Here is a 17,842-nt window from a genome sequence, read left to right on the forward strand (position 1 = left end):
AAGGTGGAGTCATCAGCAGATAGATAAAGAGGATTTTCCAGAGAGTCAGATAGATCATAATGATAATCAGAAATAGGACTGGGCCAAGAACACTACCTTTGGGCACTCCAGGCTTGACAGCCTTCCCTGCCCCCTTGCATAAGAAATACTGACTTTGGTACCCTCCCCAAGTCTAAGTTTGCACACTTACCTCAGGGAGGCAGAATATCCCAGAAGTATGCACACTCACCTCTGAGCTACCGTATCTAGTTTGGAATGTGAATCCCAACCCAGCTATAAATTGTCAACCTGGTGTTTCGCAGGCAGAGTGGCTCATCAATGTGTGTGCCGTCCCTCGGATAGACATTAAACTGGGTGTCCCACCTGCTGTTATTAGTTTGTGAATGTTAAAGATCTCATGGTATCTTTAACCAAGAGTAGGAGGCCTAACGCTGGTACCCTTCCCAAATTACAAATTGCGGCTCTAAACCTACAGGAGGAACTGCATCGGTGGGACTGCTGCGCCCTCAGCAAATGATGCCAGCCTACAGCAAATGATGTGCTGCATACGGGAGAAGTGCATTTATCACTATTTCATCCTCCTTCTATCTCATCTATGGAACTTTCTTCCCAAATATATTACCGCTGCCACCAAAGGTGGCTGGAGGTTATGTTTTCACCCCTGTCTGTCTGTCTGTTTGTTTGTCTGTTTCTCTGTCCGTTTGTGAACAAGATACATGACCAAAAGTATGCGGACACCCCTTCTAATTAGTGGATTCTGCTATTTCAGCCACAACCATTGCTGACAGGTATATATAATCAAGCACACAGCCATGCAATCTCCTTAGACAAACATTGGCAGAAGAATGGGCCATACTGAAGAGCTCAGTGACTTTCAACGTGGCACCGTCATATGATTCCACCTTTCCAACAAGTCAGCTCGTCAAATTTCTGCCCTGCTAGAGCTGCCCCGGTCAACTGTAAGTGCTGTTATTGTGAAGTGGAAACGTCTAGGAGCAACAACAGCTCAGCCGCGAAGTGGTAGGCCACACAAGCTCACAGAACGGGACCGCCGAGTGCTGAAGCATGTAGTGCGTAAAAATCGTCTGTCCTCAGTTGCATCACTCACTACCGAGTTCCAAATTGCCTCTGGAAGCAACGTCAGCACAACAACTGTTCATCGGGAACTTCATGGAATGGGTTTCCATGGCTGAGGAACCGTACACAAGCCTAACATCACCATGCGCAATGCCATGACCAAAACGATACATAGCAGGATATCTCGAAAAGTTATGGACGGATTTGGACGAAACTTGGTGGACCGGTTGGGTGTCTGACAAGGACGATTCGATTCGATTTTGGTGAAGATCTGAATATGGATTCGGATATGAGAATTAATTATTTTTTAAAAGTAATTCTTCACCATTGAGAGATAGACCCAAAAACGATACATAGCAGGATATTTCAAAAAGTTGTGGACGGATGATATCGATTAAATAAAATTCTGTATTGTGATTTTCTGGTCTACTTTGGGATGATACAAAAGTAAACTGTTCACTTGGCAGAGGTATGATCCCTACGGAGTGCCGTTGTAGTTTCTCATGCTCTTCCCTCCAGACCTTGAGGTCTGCTGCCCATGGAACCTCATGCCCTCCCATCTCTACATTCAACCTTTCTATGCTGACTGTGCCCCTGCCTTTCCTTCTCATGCGGTGGTTAATTTGTGCATTCTTTATCAACTGTTTCCCCTTTATCCCTTTTCATCTGTTGCACCTTGACTCCCATAAATCACTCATTCATACGACCAAGATCTCACGTTTATATACCTTAGTGTGATAATTTGTCCCAGGTCTCCGAATGTCCCTCTCTTTCACACAAAAGTATGTCTCCTTTCCTTGTGTCTGCTTTATGCAAGTGATATATAGAAGTTCCTCCATGATCTCTGGAACAGTCAGAGAGGGAGTTTATGGGACGGGGTGGAGGGGGGAACTCCAAAAGGACTGTAACTGGTAGGATATAAAGAAAACGTAGGATGGAAAATAATTCATTTGTACCTGCCAAAAGGACTACCCTTGGAATAATGGGATCTTTAACATTCCTATGATTTAACTTGGGATAGCCAGATCTAGTCCCCTCTTAAGTGTGGTATGATCCTATTGACAATGCTACTTGCCATTACTGCACTAGAACATCAGTTTTAATCAAATACACTTGACCCCATTGAGAAGTGAACCCAGGACCAGAAACCCGAGATGAATACAGTTCACTACCGGCAGGAGCCCTCTTGCTTCCCAAGATGGTGACGCATCCAAGTATGTTGACGAAATTCATTCCATCAAAGACAACAGCTTCATTGTTAGCTTTAGTGGTTGAAAACCGCAGAGACAGATCATTCATTCTCAGAGTAATTTTAGTGGAGAGTGTTTTCAAAGCTTTTGACTTAACTTCTGTTTCTTTCTTGTCAAAGTTTAGATTTTTGGAAGTTTTTTGGAAGATTTTACCCACCCTCCTCATCTCTCTTCCTTTCACTTGAGACATGGAAGTCACTCTTAGCAGCAGGATATGTTGTAAGTAAAGGTCTGAGGGTTTAAGGTAGGTAACAAATATCAAACAAGAAAGAGCAATGAGATTGCAGACCCTCGCCAGGTCACGTTTTAGTGGTTTTTAGGACTTTTGTATTGAAACAAATATGGCGGACGAACCCTGTGACTGATGACGTCATCATTTTTTTTTCCCACCAATTTATCCCTAGATGACGCTCAAGAAATTTCATCTTGATCGGATGACGTTTTGTACTTGTCTAATTATGACGTCATAATGGAGGCTCGTATGACATCGTCATTAACATATGTCATTCCCGATGGAGAGTTCTTTACAATGAGCCATGTCTCAATATTTTTCTACGCAGCGCTTTCGGAGATATGGAGATGCAAAGGTTCGGTTTTTCCAAGATGGCACGTGACCTATGACGTCATAATTATCATTAAAAATTATACAAGAGGAGGTGCACCTGTGGTGAAAATTTCCTTTCAATCGGACAGTTGTAGAGAACATCATGTTTATTCTGTGCAGACAAACAGACAGACAGACACTCAAATGCAATACCCTCTCTGGCAAGGGCAATAAGTAGTTTTGGAATCCCAACTCAGATTTCAAAAGAATCGACCGATCAATTCAACTTCTTCACAAGTTTCTTTACAAGACCCAATGGTATAAGCCCAAACCTAGGCGTAGGTCACTACTAACCTGCAGAATTGTGCATGTGGTAGTTGATGAGTACAGGGATACTGTCGAAAAGATACTTTTCAGCCAGATAGTACTTCTTACTTGTCTTATCGACTTCTCGCACCTGGTAATGCTTCACTACACCACCGTCTCTGTGCAGGAAACATGATTGTTTTTTTTATCATCCTCCAAGATTGTTTAACCCAAGAGCATCCATAACCCCTTCAGGTAATCATCATATTAAATATTGAAAATTTCATGATATATTCTACGCCTGCCTGCCTTCTCACCCCATACATTTATCCCCTCTCCTCTAATCTTAAAAAATATATATTCCTCCTGTACACCGCTCCTTTCCTATTCCATCTCCATGCGCTGTATGGCATTCATCTCCGGGCACCGAAGGGGTCCCGGCAATGATGCACGCTGAAAGGGAGTACTCAGTTTCTTTCTTGTTTGTTTGTTTGTTTATCCGGGCCATATCTCAGCCATCCTTTGAGCTAGGAAGCTGAAATTTGGGCACAATAGTGAGCAAGTCCTTTGGCAAAAACAGTATTTTTTTATTAATTATTTAATTGATTAGTTAATTCATTATTATCGATTTATTTATTTCCTTTCTCATCTGGGCAATATCTCAGGCACCTTTTGACCAAGGAAGCTGATATTTCAACACAACAGTGACCAAGTGATTTGGCTGCAAAAGGTCTTTTTGATTTATTGATGACTCAATCGATTAATTATTTCATTTTCCGATTAATTACTCAGTTAATTTTCAAAAAGTTACAGATTCTGATGAAGAAGTGGTGGTTTTGATATGTTATTAGCCAATTGAGTAAGAAATTCTTTATTTTACGATCATTATTTATTTATTTATTTTAATGATGCAGTTAATCAATCAATTATTAGATACTGCTCCCTCCCAATTCCATCTATATGCGCTACACGGCGGCATTGCCAGGCACCGAAGGCGCCCCGTCAATGTCGCTCGCTGGAGGATACGTTATTTATTTATTTATTTGGCATGGGAGCAGTGTACTTTGAATGTAGCTCTACTTATTTTTCATTTCGCCCTTCCCTCTCCACCTCTGCACACTTCAAATACAGATTACTCCTTTCAGATAACCTTGTGCATGTCCTTGAGCAAATACACAACGGTCATTCTAAAAGTAATGCACCTGCTCCTTTTTTCATGAAACGAGACACATGCAGATGGTGATGATACTGCAGTCAGCCGGCCTTAGCTATAATATGACATCATCCAATGTGTTGACGACATAATCCAGCAGGATTTACGCATCACCTCCAGACAGCTATCGCAGAATTTGGGAGTTGGTACAGCTTGTGCGAGCAGAATAAGCGACAGTTTGGGGCTATTCAAAGATTTGCGCAAAATGCGTTCCTCGACATTTGACACCGAAAAGACATTTGTTCTGAATTTGAAGGTTTGCACAAAATGTACACAAGACTCAACGAAAAGACGTTTGTTCTGAGTTCCTTGGACACATTGAGGCAGAGGAGTAGGCGTTTTTATCTCGCAATGTCACAGGTGATGAAACCTAGATTCAACACCTTGAACCAGAGACGAAGGGAGTGACACTGCCCAACCTCCCCAATGAAAAACAGGTTTAAGATTGTTCCTTCTGCAGGTAATATGATAACTACTGTCTTGGTGGATCTGAAAGGATTTATTCTGGTGGACATCGTGCCTAAAGGACAGACATTAAACTCAGGCCGACATCAATACCCTGAAGATGTCTTTGTGGCGAGTCCGACCTGACATGGACAATAAAGATGTTGTGCTCCAACATGATGATGCACATCCCGACACAAGCTGCACAGCTCAAAGGTCATGAGCAAACTCGAGTGTTCCGCACTACCATCCCCACAATACGACCTGAATTTGGCACCATCAATCTATCATCGTTTTGTTGAACTAAAGGACGCCCTGCATGGACGAAAATTTGAGGGTGATGATGGTGTAATCTGTAAAGCGAAGAAGTGGCTTCAGCAACAGAAGGAAGAATTTTACTGACAGAATGCATGCACTTGTTCCTGGTGGTATAAAGCCATTGATAAGGAGGGAGGTTTTGTAAAAAGAATAGGGAATGTTGTCAGATTATGTTTTGACATTTTGGTGAGGTTTCACATTCTTACATTAAAATTTGACCGAGAAAAATATTTTGGAGAAAAATATTACCTGTGGAACGACCCTAATTCTTCTTAAATTGATTCTTCTGAAAATAAATTAAGAAATTAAATTAGTAAATTAAATTATTAAATTAAATTCTTAAATTTAATTATCTTAATTAATTTAATTATCTATTTAATTTAATCCATTTAATTTATCTATTTAATTGTTTATTTAATTTTTAATTATCTTAATTTTTTATTAATTTAATCTTAAATTTAAAATTAAATTCTTAAATTAAATTAGTAAGTGAATTCTTCCCTCCTGATTTCTTTGGAACTGCATGAAATCATCTTATTAGGTACTTTAACCTAATAATCTCTTCAATAGAAGAGGATTTTGGAAAAAATATCTTGCGTTAATAATTTTTTATCATCTTAATTTTAACAATAAATAATAATAAAATAATAAATACATATTATTTAAAAATAAATAATCATAAAATAAATAATACTTTTAACTTTAATAACTTAAATTTTTGAAGAAAAAAAACCCTCATTCAAAAAGGATTAGATCAAAAAGGATCAAAAAGATTGATCCGTTATTTTATGAAGAAGAACAAGTTATTTCCAACATGTGCGGTCATGAACAAATTCTCAACCTTAACCTGTACTTACCCATCTTGGATAACATAGGATGCCTTTCCTCAGGAAAAGAAACCTGTTAGCATAAACTCTCCTTTTGATGTCACTAACAAACCACCAGGCAGTGCCACACCTGCAATCTACAGGTAAGGAATTTCAAAACGTAGATTATATTTAGGCTCTTTTCCAAAGTCTTGTTGTTTCTAATCCTAGCTTGTCTTGCTCACATCCTTGGGATACCTCTATTGTATTATAATATTATTTTTCAACATGCACAAACATAAGAATTTTCAAATGTTGATATCGGATGTTGCAAGTGTGAAAGTAATATGACCTATACAATGAAACCTCTATAATCAATAGCAATTATTGCTCCTGAGATGTCCATGATATGTAGTGAATAGCCTTGGGTACATTTTTTAGATATTAATGTCTCTAATCCTGAGATGACCATGATATGTAGTGAATAGCATTGGGTACATTTTTTAGATATTAATGTCTCTAATCCTGAGATGACCATGATATGTAGTGAATAGCATTGGGTACATTTTTTAGATATTAATGTCTCTAATCCTGAGATGTCCATGATATGTTGTTAATAGCGTTGGGTACATTTTTTAGATATTAATGTCTCTAATCCTGAGATGTTCATGATATGTAGTGAATAGCGTTGGGTACATTTTTTAGATATTAATGTCTCTAATCCTGAGATGTCCATGATATGTAGTGAATAGCGTTGGGTACATTTTTTAGATATTAATGTCTCTAATCCTGAGATGTCCATGATATGTAGTGAATATCGTTGGGTACATTTTTTAGATATTAATGTCTCTAATCCTGAGATGTTCATGATATGTAGTGAATAGCGTTGGGTACATTTTTTAGATATTAATGTCTCTAATCCTGAGATGTCCATGATATGTAGTGAATAGCCTTGGGTACATTTTTTAGATATTAATGTCTCTAATCCTGAGATGACCATGATATGTAGTGAATAGCATTGGGTACATTTTTTAGATATTAATGTCTCTAATCCTGAGATGTCCATGATATGTTGTTAATAGCGTTGGGTACATTTTTTAGATATTAATGTCTCTAATCCTGAGATGTTCATGATATGTAGTGAATAGCGTTGGGTACATTTTTTAGATATTAATGTCTCTAATCCTGAGATGTCCATGATATGTAGTGAATAGCATTGGGTACATTTTTTAGATATTAATGTCTCTAATCTGGAGATGTCCATGAAATGTAGTGAATAGCATTGGGTACATTTTTTAGATATTAATGTCTCTAATCCTGAGATGTCCATGATATGTTGTTAATAACCTTGGGTACATTTTTTAGATATTAATGTCTCTAATCCTGAGATGTCCATGATATGTAGTGAATAGCATTGGGTACATTTTTTAGATATTAATGTCTCTAATCCTGAGATGTCCATGATATGTTGTTAATAGCCTTGGGTACATTTTTTAGATATTAATGTCTCTAATCCTGAGATGTCCATGATATGTAGTGAATAGCATTGGGTACATTTTTTAGATATTAATGTCTCTAATCCTGAGATGCCCATGATATGTAGTGAATAGCGTTGGGTACATTTTTTAGATATTAATGTCTCTAATCCTGAGATGTCCATGATATGTAGTGAATAGCATTGGGTACATTTTTTAGATATTAATGTCTCTAATCCTGAGATGCCCATGATATGTAGTGAATAGCGTTGGGTACATTTTTTAGATATTAATGTCTCTAATCCTGAGATGCCCATGATATGTAGTGAATAGCGTTGGGTACATTTTTTAGATATTAATGTCTCTAATCCTGAGATGTCCATGATATGTAGTGAATAGCATTGGGTACATTTTTTAGATATTAATGTCTCTAATCCTGAGATGTCCATGATATGTAGTGAATAGCATTGGGTACATTTTTTAGATATTAATGTCTCTAATCCTGAGATGTCCATGATATGTAGTGAATAGCATTGGGTACATTTTTTAGATATTAATGTCTCTAATCCTGAGATGTCCATAATATGTAGTGAATAGCATTGGGTACATTTTTTAGATATTAATGTCTCTAATCCTGAGATGCCCATGATATGTAGTGAATAGCATTGGGTACATTTTTTAGATATTAATGTCTCTAATCCTGAGATTCCCATGATATGTAGTGAATAGCGTTGGGTACATTTTTTAGATATTAATGTCTCTAATCCTGAGATGTCCATGATATGTTGTTAATAGCATTGGGTACATTTTTTAGATATTAATGTCTCTAATCCTGAGATGTCCATGATATGTTGTTAATAGCATTGGGTACATTTTTTAGATATTAATGTCTCTAATCCTGAGATGTCCATGATATGTAGTGAATAGCATTGGGTACATTTTTTAGATATTAATGTCTCTAATCCTCAGATGTCCATGATATGTAGTGAATAGCATTGGGTACATTTTTTAGATATTAATGTCTCTAATCCTGAGATGTCCATGATATGTTGTTAATAGCATTGGGTACATTTTTTAGATATTAATGTCTCTAATCCTGAGATGTCCATGATATGTTGTTAATAGCATTGGGTACATTTTTTAGATATTAATGTCTCTAATCCTGAGATGCCCATGATATGTAGTGAATAGCGTTAGGTACATTTTTTAGATTTTAATGTCTCTAATCCTGAGATGTCCATGATATGTTGTTAATAGCATTGGGTACATTTTTTAGATATTGTCTCTAATCCTGAGATGTCCATGATATGTTGTTAATAGCATTGGGTACATTTTTTAGATATTAATGTCTCTAATCCTGAGATGTCCATGAGATGTTGTTAATAGCCTTGGGTACATTTTTTAGATATTAATGTCTCTAATCCTGAGATGTCCATGATATGTAGTGAATAGCATTGGGTACATTTTTTAGATATTAATGTCTCTAATCCTGAGATGTCCATGATATGTAGTGAATTGCATTGGGTACATTTTTTAGATATTAATGTTTCTAATCCTGAGATGTCCATGATATGTTGTTAATAGCATTGGGTACATTTTTCAGATATTAATGTCTCTAATCCTGAGATGTCCATGATATGTTGTTAATAGCATTGGGTACATTTTTTAGATATTAATGTCTCTAATCCTGAGATGTCCATGATATGTAGTGAATAGCGTTGGGTACATTTTTCAGATATTAATGTCTCTAATCCTGAGATGTCCATGATATGTTGTTAAAAGCATTGGGTACATTTTTTAGATATTAATGTCTCTAATCCTGAGATGTCCATGATATGTCGTGAATAGGATTGGGTACATTTTTCAGATATTAATGTCTCTAATCCTGAGATGTCCATGATATGTTGTTAATAGCCTTAGGTACATTTTTTTAGATATTAATGTCTCTAATCCTGAGATGTCCATGATATGTAGTGAATAGCATTGGGTACATTTTTCAGATATTAATGTCTCTAATCCTGAGATGTCCATGATATGTTGTTAATAGCCTTGGGTACATTTTTTTAGATATTAATGTCTCTAATCCTGAGATGTCCATGATATGTTGTGAATAGCATTCGGTACATTTTTCAGATATTAATGTCTCTAATCCTGAGATGTCCATGATATGTTGTTAATAGCCTTGGGTACATTTTTTAGATATTAATGTCTCTAATCCTGAGATGTCCATGATATGTAGTGAATAGCATTGGGTACATTTTTCAGATATTAATGTCTCTAATCCTGAGATGTCCATGATATGTTGTTAATAGCCTTGGGTACATTTTTTAGATATTATTGTCTCTAATCTTGAGATGTCCATGATATGTTGTTAATAGCCTTGGGTACATTTTTTAGATATTAATGTCTCTAATCCTGAGATGTCCATGATATGTTGTTAATAGCCTTGGGTACATTTTTTAGATATTAATGTCTCTAATCCTGAGATGTCTATGATATGTAGTGAATAGCGTTGGGTACATTTTTCAGATATTAATGTCTCTAATCCTGAGATGTCCATGATATGTTGTTAAAAGCATTGGGTACATTTTTTAGATATTAATGTCTCTAATCCTGAGATGTCTATGATATGTAGTGAATAGCATTGGGTACATTTTTCAGATATTAATGTCTCTAATCCTGAGATGTCCATGATATGTTGTTAATAGCCTTGGGTACATTTTTTAGATATTATTGTCTCTAATCTTGAGATGTCCATGATATGTTGTTAATAGCCTTGGGTACATTTTTTAGATATTAATGTCTCTAATCCTGAGATGTCCATGATATGTAGTGAATAGCGTTGGGTACATTTTTTAGATATTAATGTCTCTAATCCTGAGATGTCCATGATATGTTGTTAATAGCCTTGGGTACATTTTTTAGATATTAATGTCTCTAATCCTGAGATGTCCATGATATGTAGTGAATATCGTTGGGTAAATTTTTTAGATATTAATGTCTCTAATCCTGAGATGTCCATGATATGTAGTGAATAGCGTTGGGTACATTTTTTAGATATTAATGTCTCTAATCCTGAGATGTCCATGATATGTAGTGAATAGCGTTGGGTACATTTTTCAGATATTAATGACTCCAAGAGTGAACCCTTTCACACTCATATTTTCCACCACAATCTGCCGTTATATTTGCACAACACTCGGCTACTTACGAACATGAGTTTGAGTAAATGGAGACCGTGTAGAAACCCGCTTGGCTAGAATCTCTGACAATGAAACTTCCTTCTTTTCCCTGCAAAGAAATATCAACTCTTCATTACAAAGCTCTGATGTGGGGGAATGCGAGGGGGGGTGGGAGGGGGGGGAATTGTTAGCTCTGATGTGGGGAAAAAAAGTTGTGGAAATATGTTTCAGAGAAAGAGGATTATTGGTTACAAATATTCAGGAAGTGAAGTCTCAATTATTCTGCAAAGAAATTATTTGAAAGAAACTAAGATTAAAAAAAATCCAACCTCTTGTTTGAGCAGTTCTTCTGCCTTGTTCCTGGAGATGTTTTTGGAATACCACCTGCAAAGTAAAGCAAATTCATCGAAACAGCATTGCCGTCACACATCGCCATCCAGACATGAGTAGAAGAGCCGGAGGTGACTGTCAGAGTATAGGATATCAGAGCTATCCTCACTCAATATTATCACAGAAACAATTGCATTTTCATATTCTATACGAGATCCTGCCTGTACTATAGGTACACCTGTTCAAGTTTTCTTTGGATTCCTCAATTATGTCAAGCCTGTCATTATCAAGTTGTGCAATGTCAAGACAATCCATGTGCGAGTAATTCCCAGTCACTGACCTCAATATTGGGGTTTTTCATATGGAAAAAGTTCTAGGTTATTAGAAGAGCAGAATGACATCAGATAGAAGTTATCGTATTGAGAGCAGCAAGGTGGGGAACATCATGGGCCCAGAACAAGCAGGTGGATGAATGGAAAGGAAAGACTTGTGGAAAAGAGTGATTGTTTGGAGGGTTAATGTGGGTAGAAGGATCATGGGTAGAAGGATCATGGGTAGAAGGATCATGGGTAGAAGATGGCAAAAATTTACTGTGGGCTGCCTGCCACCTTTGATTGAATCCTTGGAGGGGGAAAAACAGGCTTTGAGGAAGTGTGTGATCAGAAATTACTTGGTGAACTTGAATTTAATTTGGGTTGTTCAAAGGTGAAGGGGAGAGGTGAAGACAGAGGTGAATTGGATAAACTTACTCATAGGCTTCAAGGTTGTTGTATGTCTTTTCGATGACGTGCGCACTTGGGATGAAACCTTCCCTCCTGTGGTCCGAATCACACATGAACAGCTCGTGTTGAAGTTGCAAATTTAACAAACGTCATTCTTCTCTAAGCTATATGCACAGAGCACCATTTTGTTTGTACGCAATGTTCAGGTTAAATTGTACACACTGTGCCAAAATTAAGATATTGTGACATGGTTGGCATTATCGAAATTCTAGCGTCCCCAAAGTAAATAAATAAGTAAGATTAAATATTTCATGCAATAATAACGTTCATTAACCACGAATATCTTGCAAGGCCCAATAATATCTATCTCCCCCCAAGCCCTCTCCCTCCCACAGATCTCCCGATGTCCCTGCTCTCAAATGTTGTACATGTGTGCTTCCCTCTCTCTCCCCATCTTGTCTCCCGCTCCCTTTATCTTATCTTTTATGTGTCAGTTTGTCTTTTTATGATTAATGTTAGCTCTTACACGAGCCTCGATCTTGTATACAAGAAAAGAAAAAAAGGCCCAATGCACTGAATAGTCCCACCATCATCTTCGTTCTATTCAGCAAAAGGCTGCGGTGCAGCATCATTGGTTGAGGGCGCGGCTGTGCTGCTGTGTCTGCTGGTTAGGGAAGGAATTTGCAATTTAAGTTTCAGGGTGCCGGTGATGGCTCGCCTACTCTTCACGAAGGACACCGTGGGATCTTTAACATCCACCAACTAATGCTAGCAGACGGGTCGCCACATTTATCGTCCATTGATGCCTCGCCCTGCCTGGGAGGCACCAGGATGACATGGTTTAGCAAGATCAAGATGCTAACCCAGGCTAGTCAGCTCAGAGGTGAGTTTGCACACGTCTAGGGATTTAGGCCATCCTGCCAGCCATACACCACTTGCAAAATATATAATTCTCTGTCTCTGTTCCTCTTTGTCCGTTTCTCCCTCTCTTGCTGCTAAATGGCGAAAATGAGGATTGATACTTTGGTCCTTGACTGATGATCTGTGAGGTCAAAACATGTATGGTGGTAAGTACTATATCTAATATAAAAGCTCTTTCTAACCACTGATTGACTGTAATGTTCGGTACGTTCGGGTGACGTGGAAAGCTGGAATTTGGCGTGCCGACGGACATCGAAGCCAATACACCGGGAAAATCGCAGAACCATCGGAAAGGGTCCGATGATGAAAATGTATGTATAAAACCGTAAACACACCCGTAAAAAAAACAACATCAATCAATATCTAGCTCAATTGAAAATTGAAGTTTCTTTAACTGTAAACTGTGAAATAAAAGACAATGAATACTTGCGTAAAAACCATAAACGCGTCCTTAAAAAAAGGAATAAAAACTGATATCTAGCAGTAGGTCGCTGATGCTTGCCTATAATCATAAAGCTTTTATTACCTCCGCCACCAAAGGTGTATGGAGGTTATGTTTTCACCCCTGTCTGTCTGTTTGTCCGTTTGTTTGTCCGTTTGTCCGTTTGTCTGTCCGTTTGTGAACAAAATATCTCAAAAGTTATCAATGGATTTAGACGAAACTTGTTGGATAGGTTGTGTGTGTGACAAGGAAGAATCGATTCAATTTTGGTGAAGATCCGGATCCGGATCCAGCTCGTAGAATTTTTTAAAGTGATTCTTCACCATTGAGTGATATGGCCAACCAGGCAGAGGTATGCTCTCTACTGAGTGCCGTTCTAGTTTGAGATGAAGCTTTACCAAGTTCGGGATAGTAGAGAAATTCCAGCCAGGTATCCTCCCACTCATCATCCACTCAATTTCCTATCACTAATCCAGTTTGCAATCAGTTAACTACCTGACCAGCCATTCCACAAGCCCAAACCTTAGTTAACAGCCTTCTGTGTGGTACCTTATCAAATATTTTCTGAAAGTCTCGATGAACTACGTCCACTTCACTTCCCTCATCCAACCAATCATAAACGGCCTCACAGAAGAGCAAATTTGTTAATCTTTACCTTCCTTTAGTAAATCCATGCCGACCGCCTTGAAAATCCAGAGATGGACAAGTTCAAATCAATCAAAATGGTTCCCCATCTGATCCCTAATTAACGCGTCTCGAGCGTCTTCCTTATCCTCTTCTTCCTCTGGCTTTACGCCTCACTGGAATATACTTACTCTCTACACTACACATTGACTCCTTGAAGGTTCTGCATTTCTCTTGTGCTGATTGCCCTCCTGTTAACTTGTCGCAATCCATAGCACCCAAACTCACTTATCGTCGTACCCTCAAAGTTACCCTTTCTAAAATCGAAAAGCCTTTAAGGATGTAAGTCGTGGGATACCTCAGGGATCAGAACTATGGACCATTATTAGTCCCTTACCAATTTCACCAGAGGGGACTATTATAGGTTTAATCTCGATCCGTTTGTCCATCTGTCTATCTGTCCGTCCATCCATCACACCTGTGGTTTTCCAGACTTTCGGCCCTTACCCTTTAACATATTCAACTGAAAAGTAGTACATGGCTATATTATGATAAGTTACAGAAAAAGTTTGAGTTTCGGAGTGTTTCGCCAAGTTTTCACGGAGATATGCCCTTTTTAATTATAAAATCTCACATTATACATGGGTCAGTTTTCAGCTGCCCTGACTCCACCCACGGCTTTACACCCATTGGCTGGACAGCTGGCCTAACTTCACCCCAATTAAAATCATGCGCCACCATTCCATGAAGCAGCACAGATTGGCAGGCCTCAGGCCTTAGGCTCAGGTGTAAGCCCATGGCCTAGTACAATTGAATTACCGACTTGAATCCACCTTTAACGTTACCGGCACTGCCCTCTCTTGGATTAAATCATACCTCTCTGACAGACGCCAGTTCATCTCCATCAATAACTGCAAATCCCCTACTGCTCCCCTCCCCCAAGGTGTCCCCCAAGGTTCAGTTCTTGGCCCCCTCCTCTTCATCCTTTACCTGTCCCCCCTCGGTCACTTAATCCGCCGTCATGGTCTCCAATTCCACTGCTTCGCCGATGACATCCAGCTTTTCATCTCCACCAAGTCCGTCTCCACCGACACCCACTCTATCCTGACAAACTGCATCACTGAAATAAAATCCTGGCTTCAAATCAACTTCCTCAAACTTAACTGTGATAAATCTGAAATAATCATCATTGGCCCAAAAACGCTCACAAAATCCACCCATAACTTTGCCCTCAACATCGACGGTATCCCAGTATCCACCTCCCCTCACATCCGGAATCTTGGCGTCATCTTTGACCAAACCCTCTCCTTCGACAAATACACTAAACAGATCACAAAGTCAGCCGCCTTTCACCTGAAAAACATTGCCCGTCTCCGCTCATCCCTCTCCTCCACGGCTGCAGAAACCCTCATCCACGCCTTCATCACCTCCCGTCTGGACTACTGCAATAGCCTCCTCTATGGTTCACCCTCAAAAATCACCAATAAACTCCAATACATTCAGAACTCCGCTGCCCGTCTACTCACCCATTCCCGGACCCGTGACCACATCACCCCCGTCCTTTACAAGCTTCACTGGCTCCCCATCCCCCAGAGAATCCAGTACAAAATCCTCCTCCTGACATACAAAGCCCTCCATAACCTGGCCCCATCCTACCTGGCTGACCTCCTCTCCAGACACACTCCCACCCGCAACCTCCACTCTGCTGGTACCAACCTCCTGACCCCCTCCATCCGGACCAAATTCAGATCCTGGGGGGACAGGGCCTTCTCCATCGCTGCTCCCACCCTCTGGAACTCACTACCTCACACCATCAGAGACTCCTCGCCTCCTCACTCACCACATTCAAAACATCACTAAAGACCCACCTGTTCAACACTGCATTCAACATTCAACCCACAGCATTTAACCCCTGACTATCTCTTCTCCTCCCTCCTCTTGCTTTAAATATTTCCCTATTGATTCTTGTCTTTTTGCAATTGTTGTTTTCATGTATTGTTATGCTTTATGTTTTCCACTCTGTCAAAGCGCCTTTGGGCTTCTTGAAAAGCGCTATACAAAATAAATGAATTATTATTATTATTAATTGCAATGATCCCAGGTATATAACCACAATCTATATTATATTCTCCATAGGTGATTCTGTGAGTCTGTCCGGGGGTGTGGCTATACCGGGTCTGTGTGTGTGTGTGTGTGTGTGTGTGTGTGTGTGTGTGTGTATGTGTGTGTGTGTGACCCACTCCACCCCCCGTGTGTGACCTCCCCCCCGTGTGTGTGACCCACCCCCACGTGTGTGAACCCACCTCCTCCCCCCGCCCCCCATGTGTGACCCACTCCCCCGTGTGTGACCCACTCCCCCGTGTGTGACCCAATCGATCTGATAAATTGCCAGTAACCATTTTGTAAAACTGAATGTGCAGCATCTAAATGAAGATGTCCAAACCATTCCCACGATTCCCACGGGTGACCCCACGAGTGTATTATATACGCACACAAGCCGTATACATGTTTTTGCTTCATGTTTGTACACTGGATTATTTTTATTATTTCCGGCACCGAACGTGGCATTATACACCGCCCAAATAAAGGGACGTGCTAACTCGGTAGGGGACATGCATTGCAAAGCAATTTTCCCTCTTGTTATTTATAATGTACATCAATGATTGGGCAGTGGGGTTAAGAGTAGACTTTCAAAAATTGAAGGTTGGCCATGCAATTTAACATTAGGAAATGAAGGTGCTGGGTTTGGGTCTATATAGTTTTTTACTGTATAGAAAGTCGAGGCTCGTGGAAAAGCTAGAACATTGACGGAGCAGGACTGCAGGACGCAATGGAACAAAATTCCGAGCACAATTTCTTTTTGCAATATCCTTGTCGATAAAGTATTAAGAGGTCTGATTTCACAGCTTTGAGGAAAATCGTAATTGTCAGGAAAAAATTTGCGACGACAAGAATACAATGAGCGTTGAAACATCAACATAATCCCGGTTCTCAATCCTTAAGTTCAAATGCCTTGTGTTCTTTTGTTTTGCAACAACGCAATGTTTTGACTCACCCCATGGAATCCCGGGCATGCCACCATTGGCTATCCGTGGAATCGAGTAGCTCATACTCTTGTCCAACCACCAGCGAGAGATCGTTACTTTCCTGTGCACTGAAGTGGTAAAGAGCCACAACCACAGGTAGTTCAGTGTGTGATGGATATGGCAGCTCAGGTATGGAAGCGACTGGTAAGTTTGGGGGTAGTTGTAACTGATTAAACATAGGAACTGGTGGTGGAGGAGTGCAGGGGGGAGGTGGTGGAGGAGTGCAGGGGGGAGGTGGTGGTGGTAGGGCAGGAAAATCGGAGAGTGCGAGAGCGAATGGGATGGAAGTTTTGCTTTGACTTCCATTAGCTTGTGGAGAGGATGGAAATGGTGTTGGTGATATTGGAATTGGAGGTAGAGGTGGAAGCTTTGGAGATTGGCAGATGTTTTGCATTTCAGAAATCTGTGGAATAAGGAATAAAGATTTAAACAGTAAGTATGAAATTGTACATTGGAGTCTGAAAAATGGTTCAATTTTATGATACATGTCAAAACAAGATTGACATGTTTTTGAAAATGTGAATACTTTACTGGATAATGTTAACTTGTCTTTTTAGAAGCACGTGACTTGTGTGTGAGCAATTCGTTTGAATGTGGTGTCAAAATTAGGACATTCTAGCTGTCCAATTACGTTTTATTAATTCTGCTAAGTTTGTTGTGTAAAAGTGCTCTTTCTTCTTCTTCTTGGTACTAGACAAAGCTGGTGGCATTATGAGGCATGGTTATCACGTTAAGAATCACTTTTTAATAACTATTTATATCAACTTAGTGCTGGGAGATAGCTGCCTTAAAGTTGTCCCAATTAAAAAATAAAAAAAATTCTATTAATTTCAAATAATTTTCAATTTAATAAATTTTTACTTTTTCAATGAATTTCAACTAATTAATTTCAAATCATTTTCAGTCAATTCAATTTTTTATTTTTCAATTTATTTCAATAAATTTTCAATGAATTTCATTTTTTATTTTTCAATTAATTTAAACTCATTTCAATTAATTTTCAATTTTTTTCATTTTTAATTTTTCAATTAATTAAAACTAATCAATTTCAATTAATTTTCAATTTAATAAATTTTTACTTTTTCAATGAATTGAAACTCAT

General features: G+C 39.0%; 1 protein-coding gene across 1 annotated transcript in view; it reads right to left on the minus strand.

Moving 5' to 3' along the window:
- LOC137437802 (tyrosine-protein kinase Tec) overlaps positions 1–17,842 on the minus strand; it is a 107,481-nt gene that overhangs the window by 21,938 nt on the left and 67,701 nt on the right. The window contains exons 6-10 of the mRNA XM_078768615.1: positions 16,710–17,143; positions 11,695–11,760; positions 10,945–10,999; positions 10,645–10,724; positions 3,226–3,356 (exon numbers count right to left, since the gene is read on the minus strand). Of these exons, the coding sequence (XP_078624741.1) occupies positions 3,226–3,356; positions 10,645–10,724; positions 10,945–10,999; positions 11,695–11,760; positions 16,710–17,143 (766 nt within the window). The remainder of the gene's footprint in view (positions 1–3,225; positions 3,357–10,644; positions 10,725–10,944; positions 11,000–11,694; positions 11,761–16,709; positions 17,144–17,842) is intronic.

The sequence above is a fragment of the Myxine glutinosa genome (genome assembly GCF_964187855.1).
Source record: "Myxine glutinosa chromosome 12 unlocalized genomic scaffold, kmMyxGlut1.1 SUPER_12_unloc_1, whole genome shotgun sequence".
NCBI lineage: Eukaryota > Metazoa > Chordata > Myxini > Myxiniformes > Myxinidae > Myxine > Myxine glutinosa.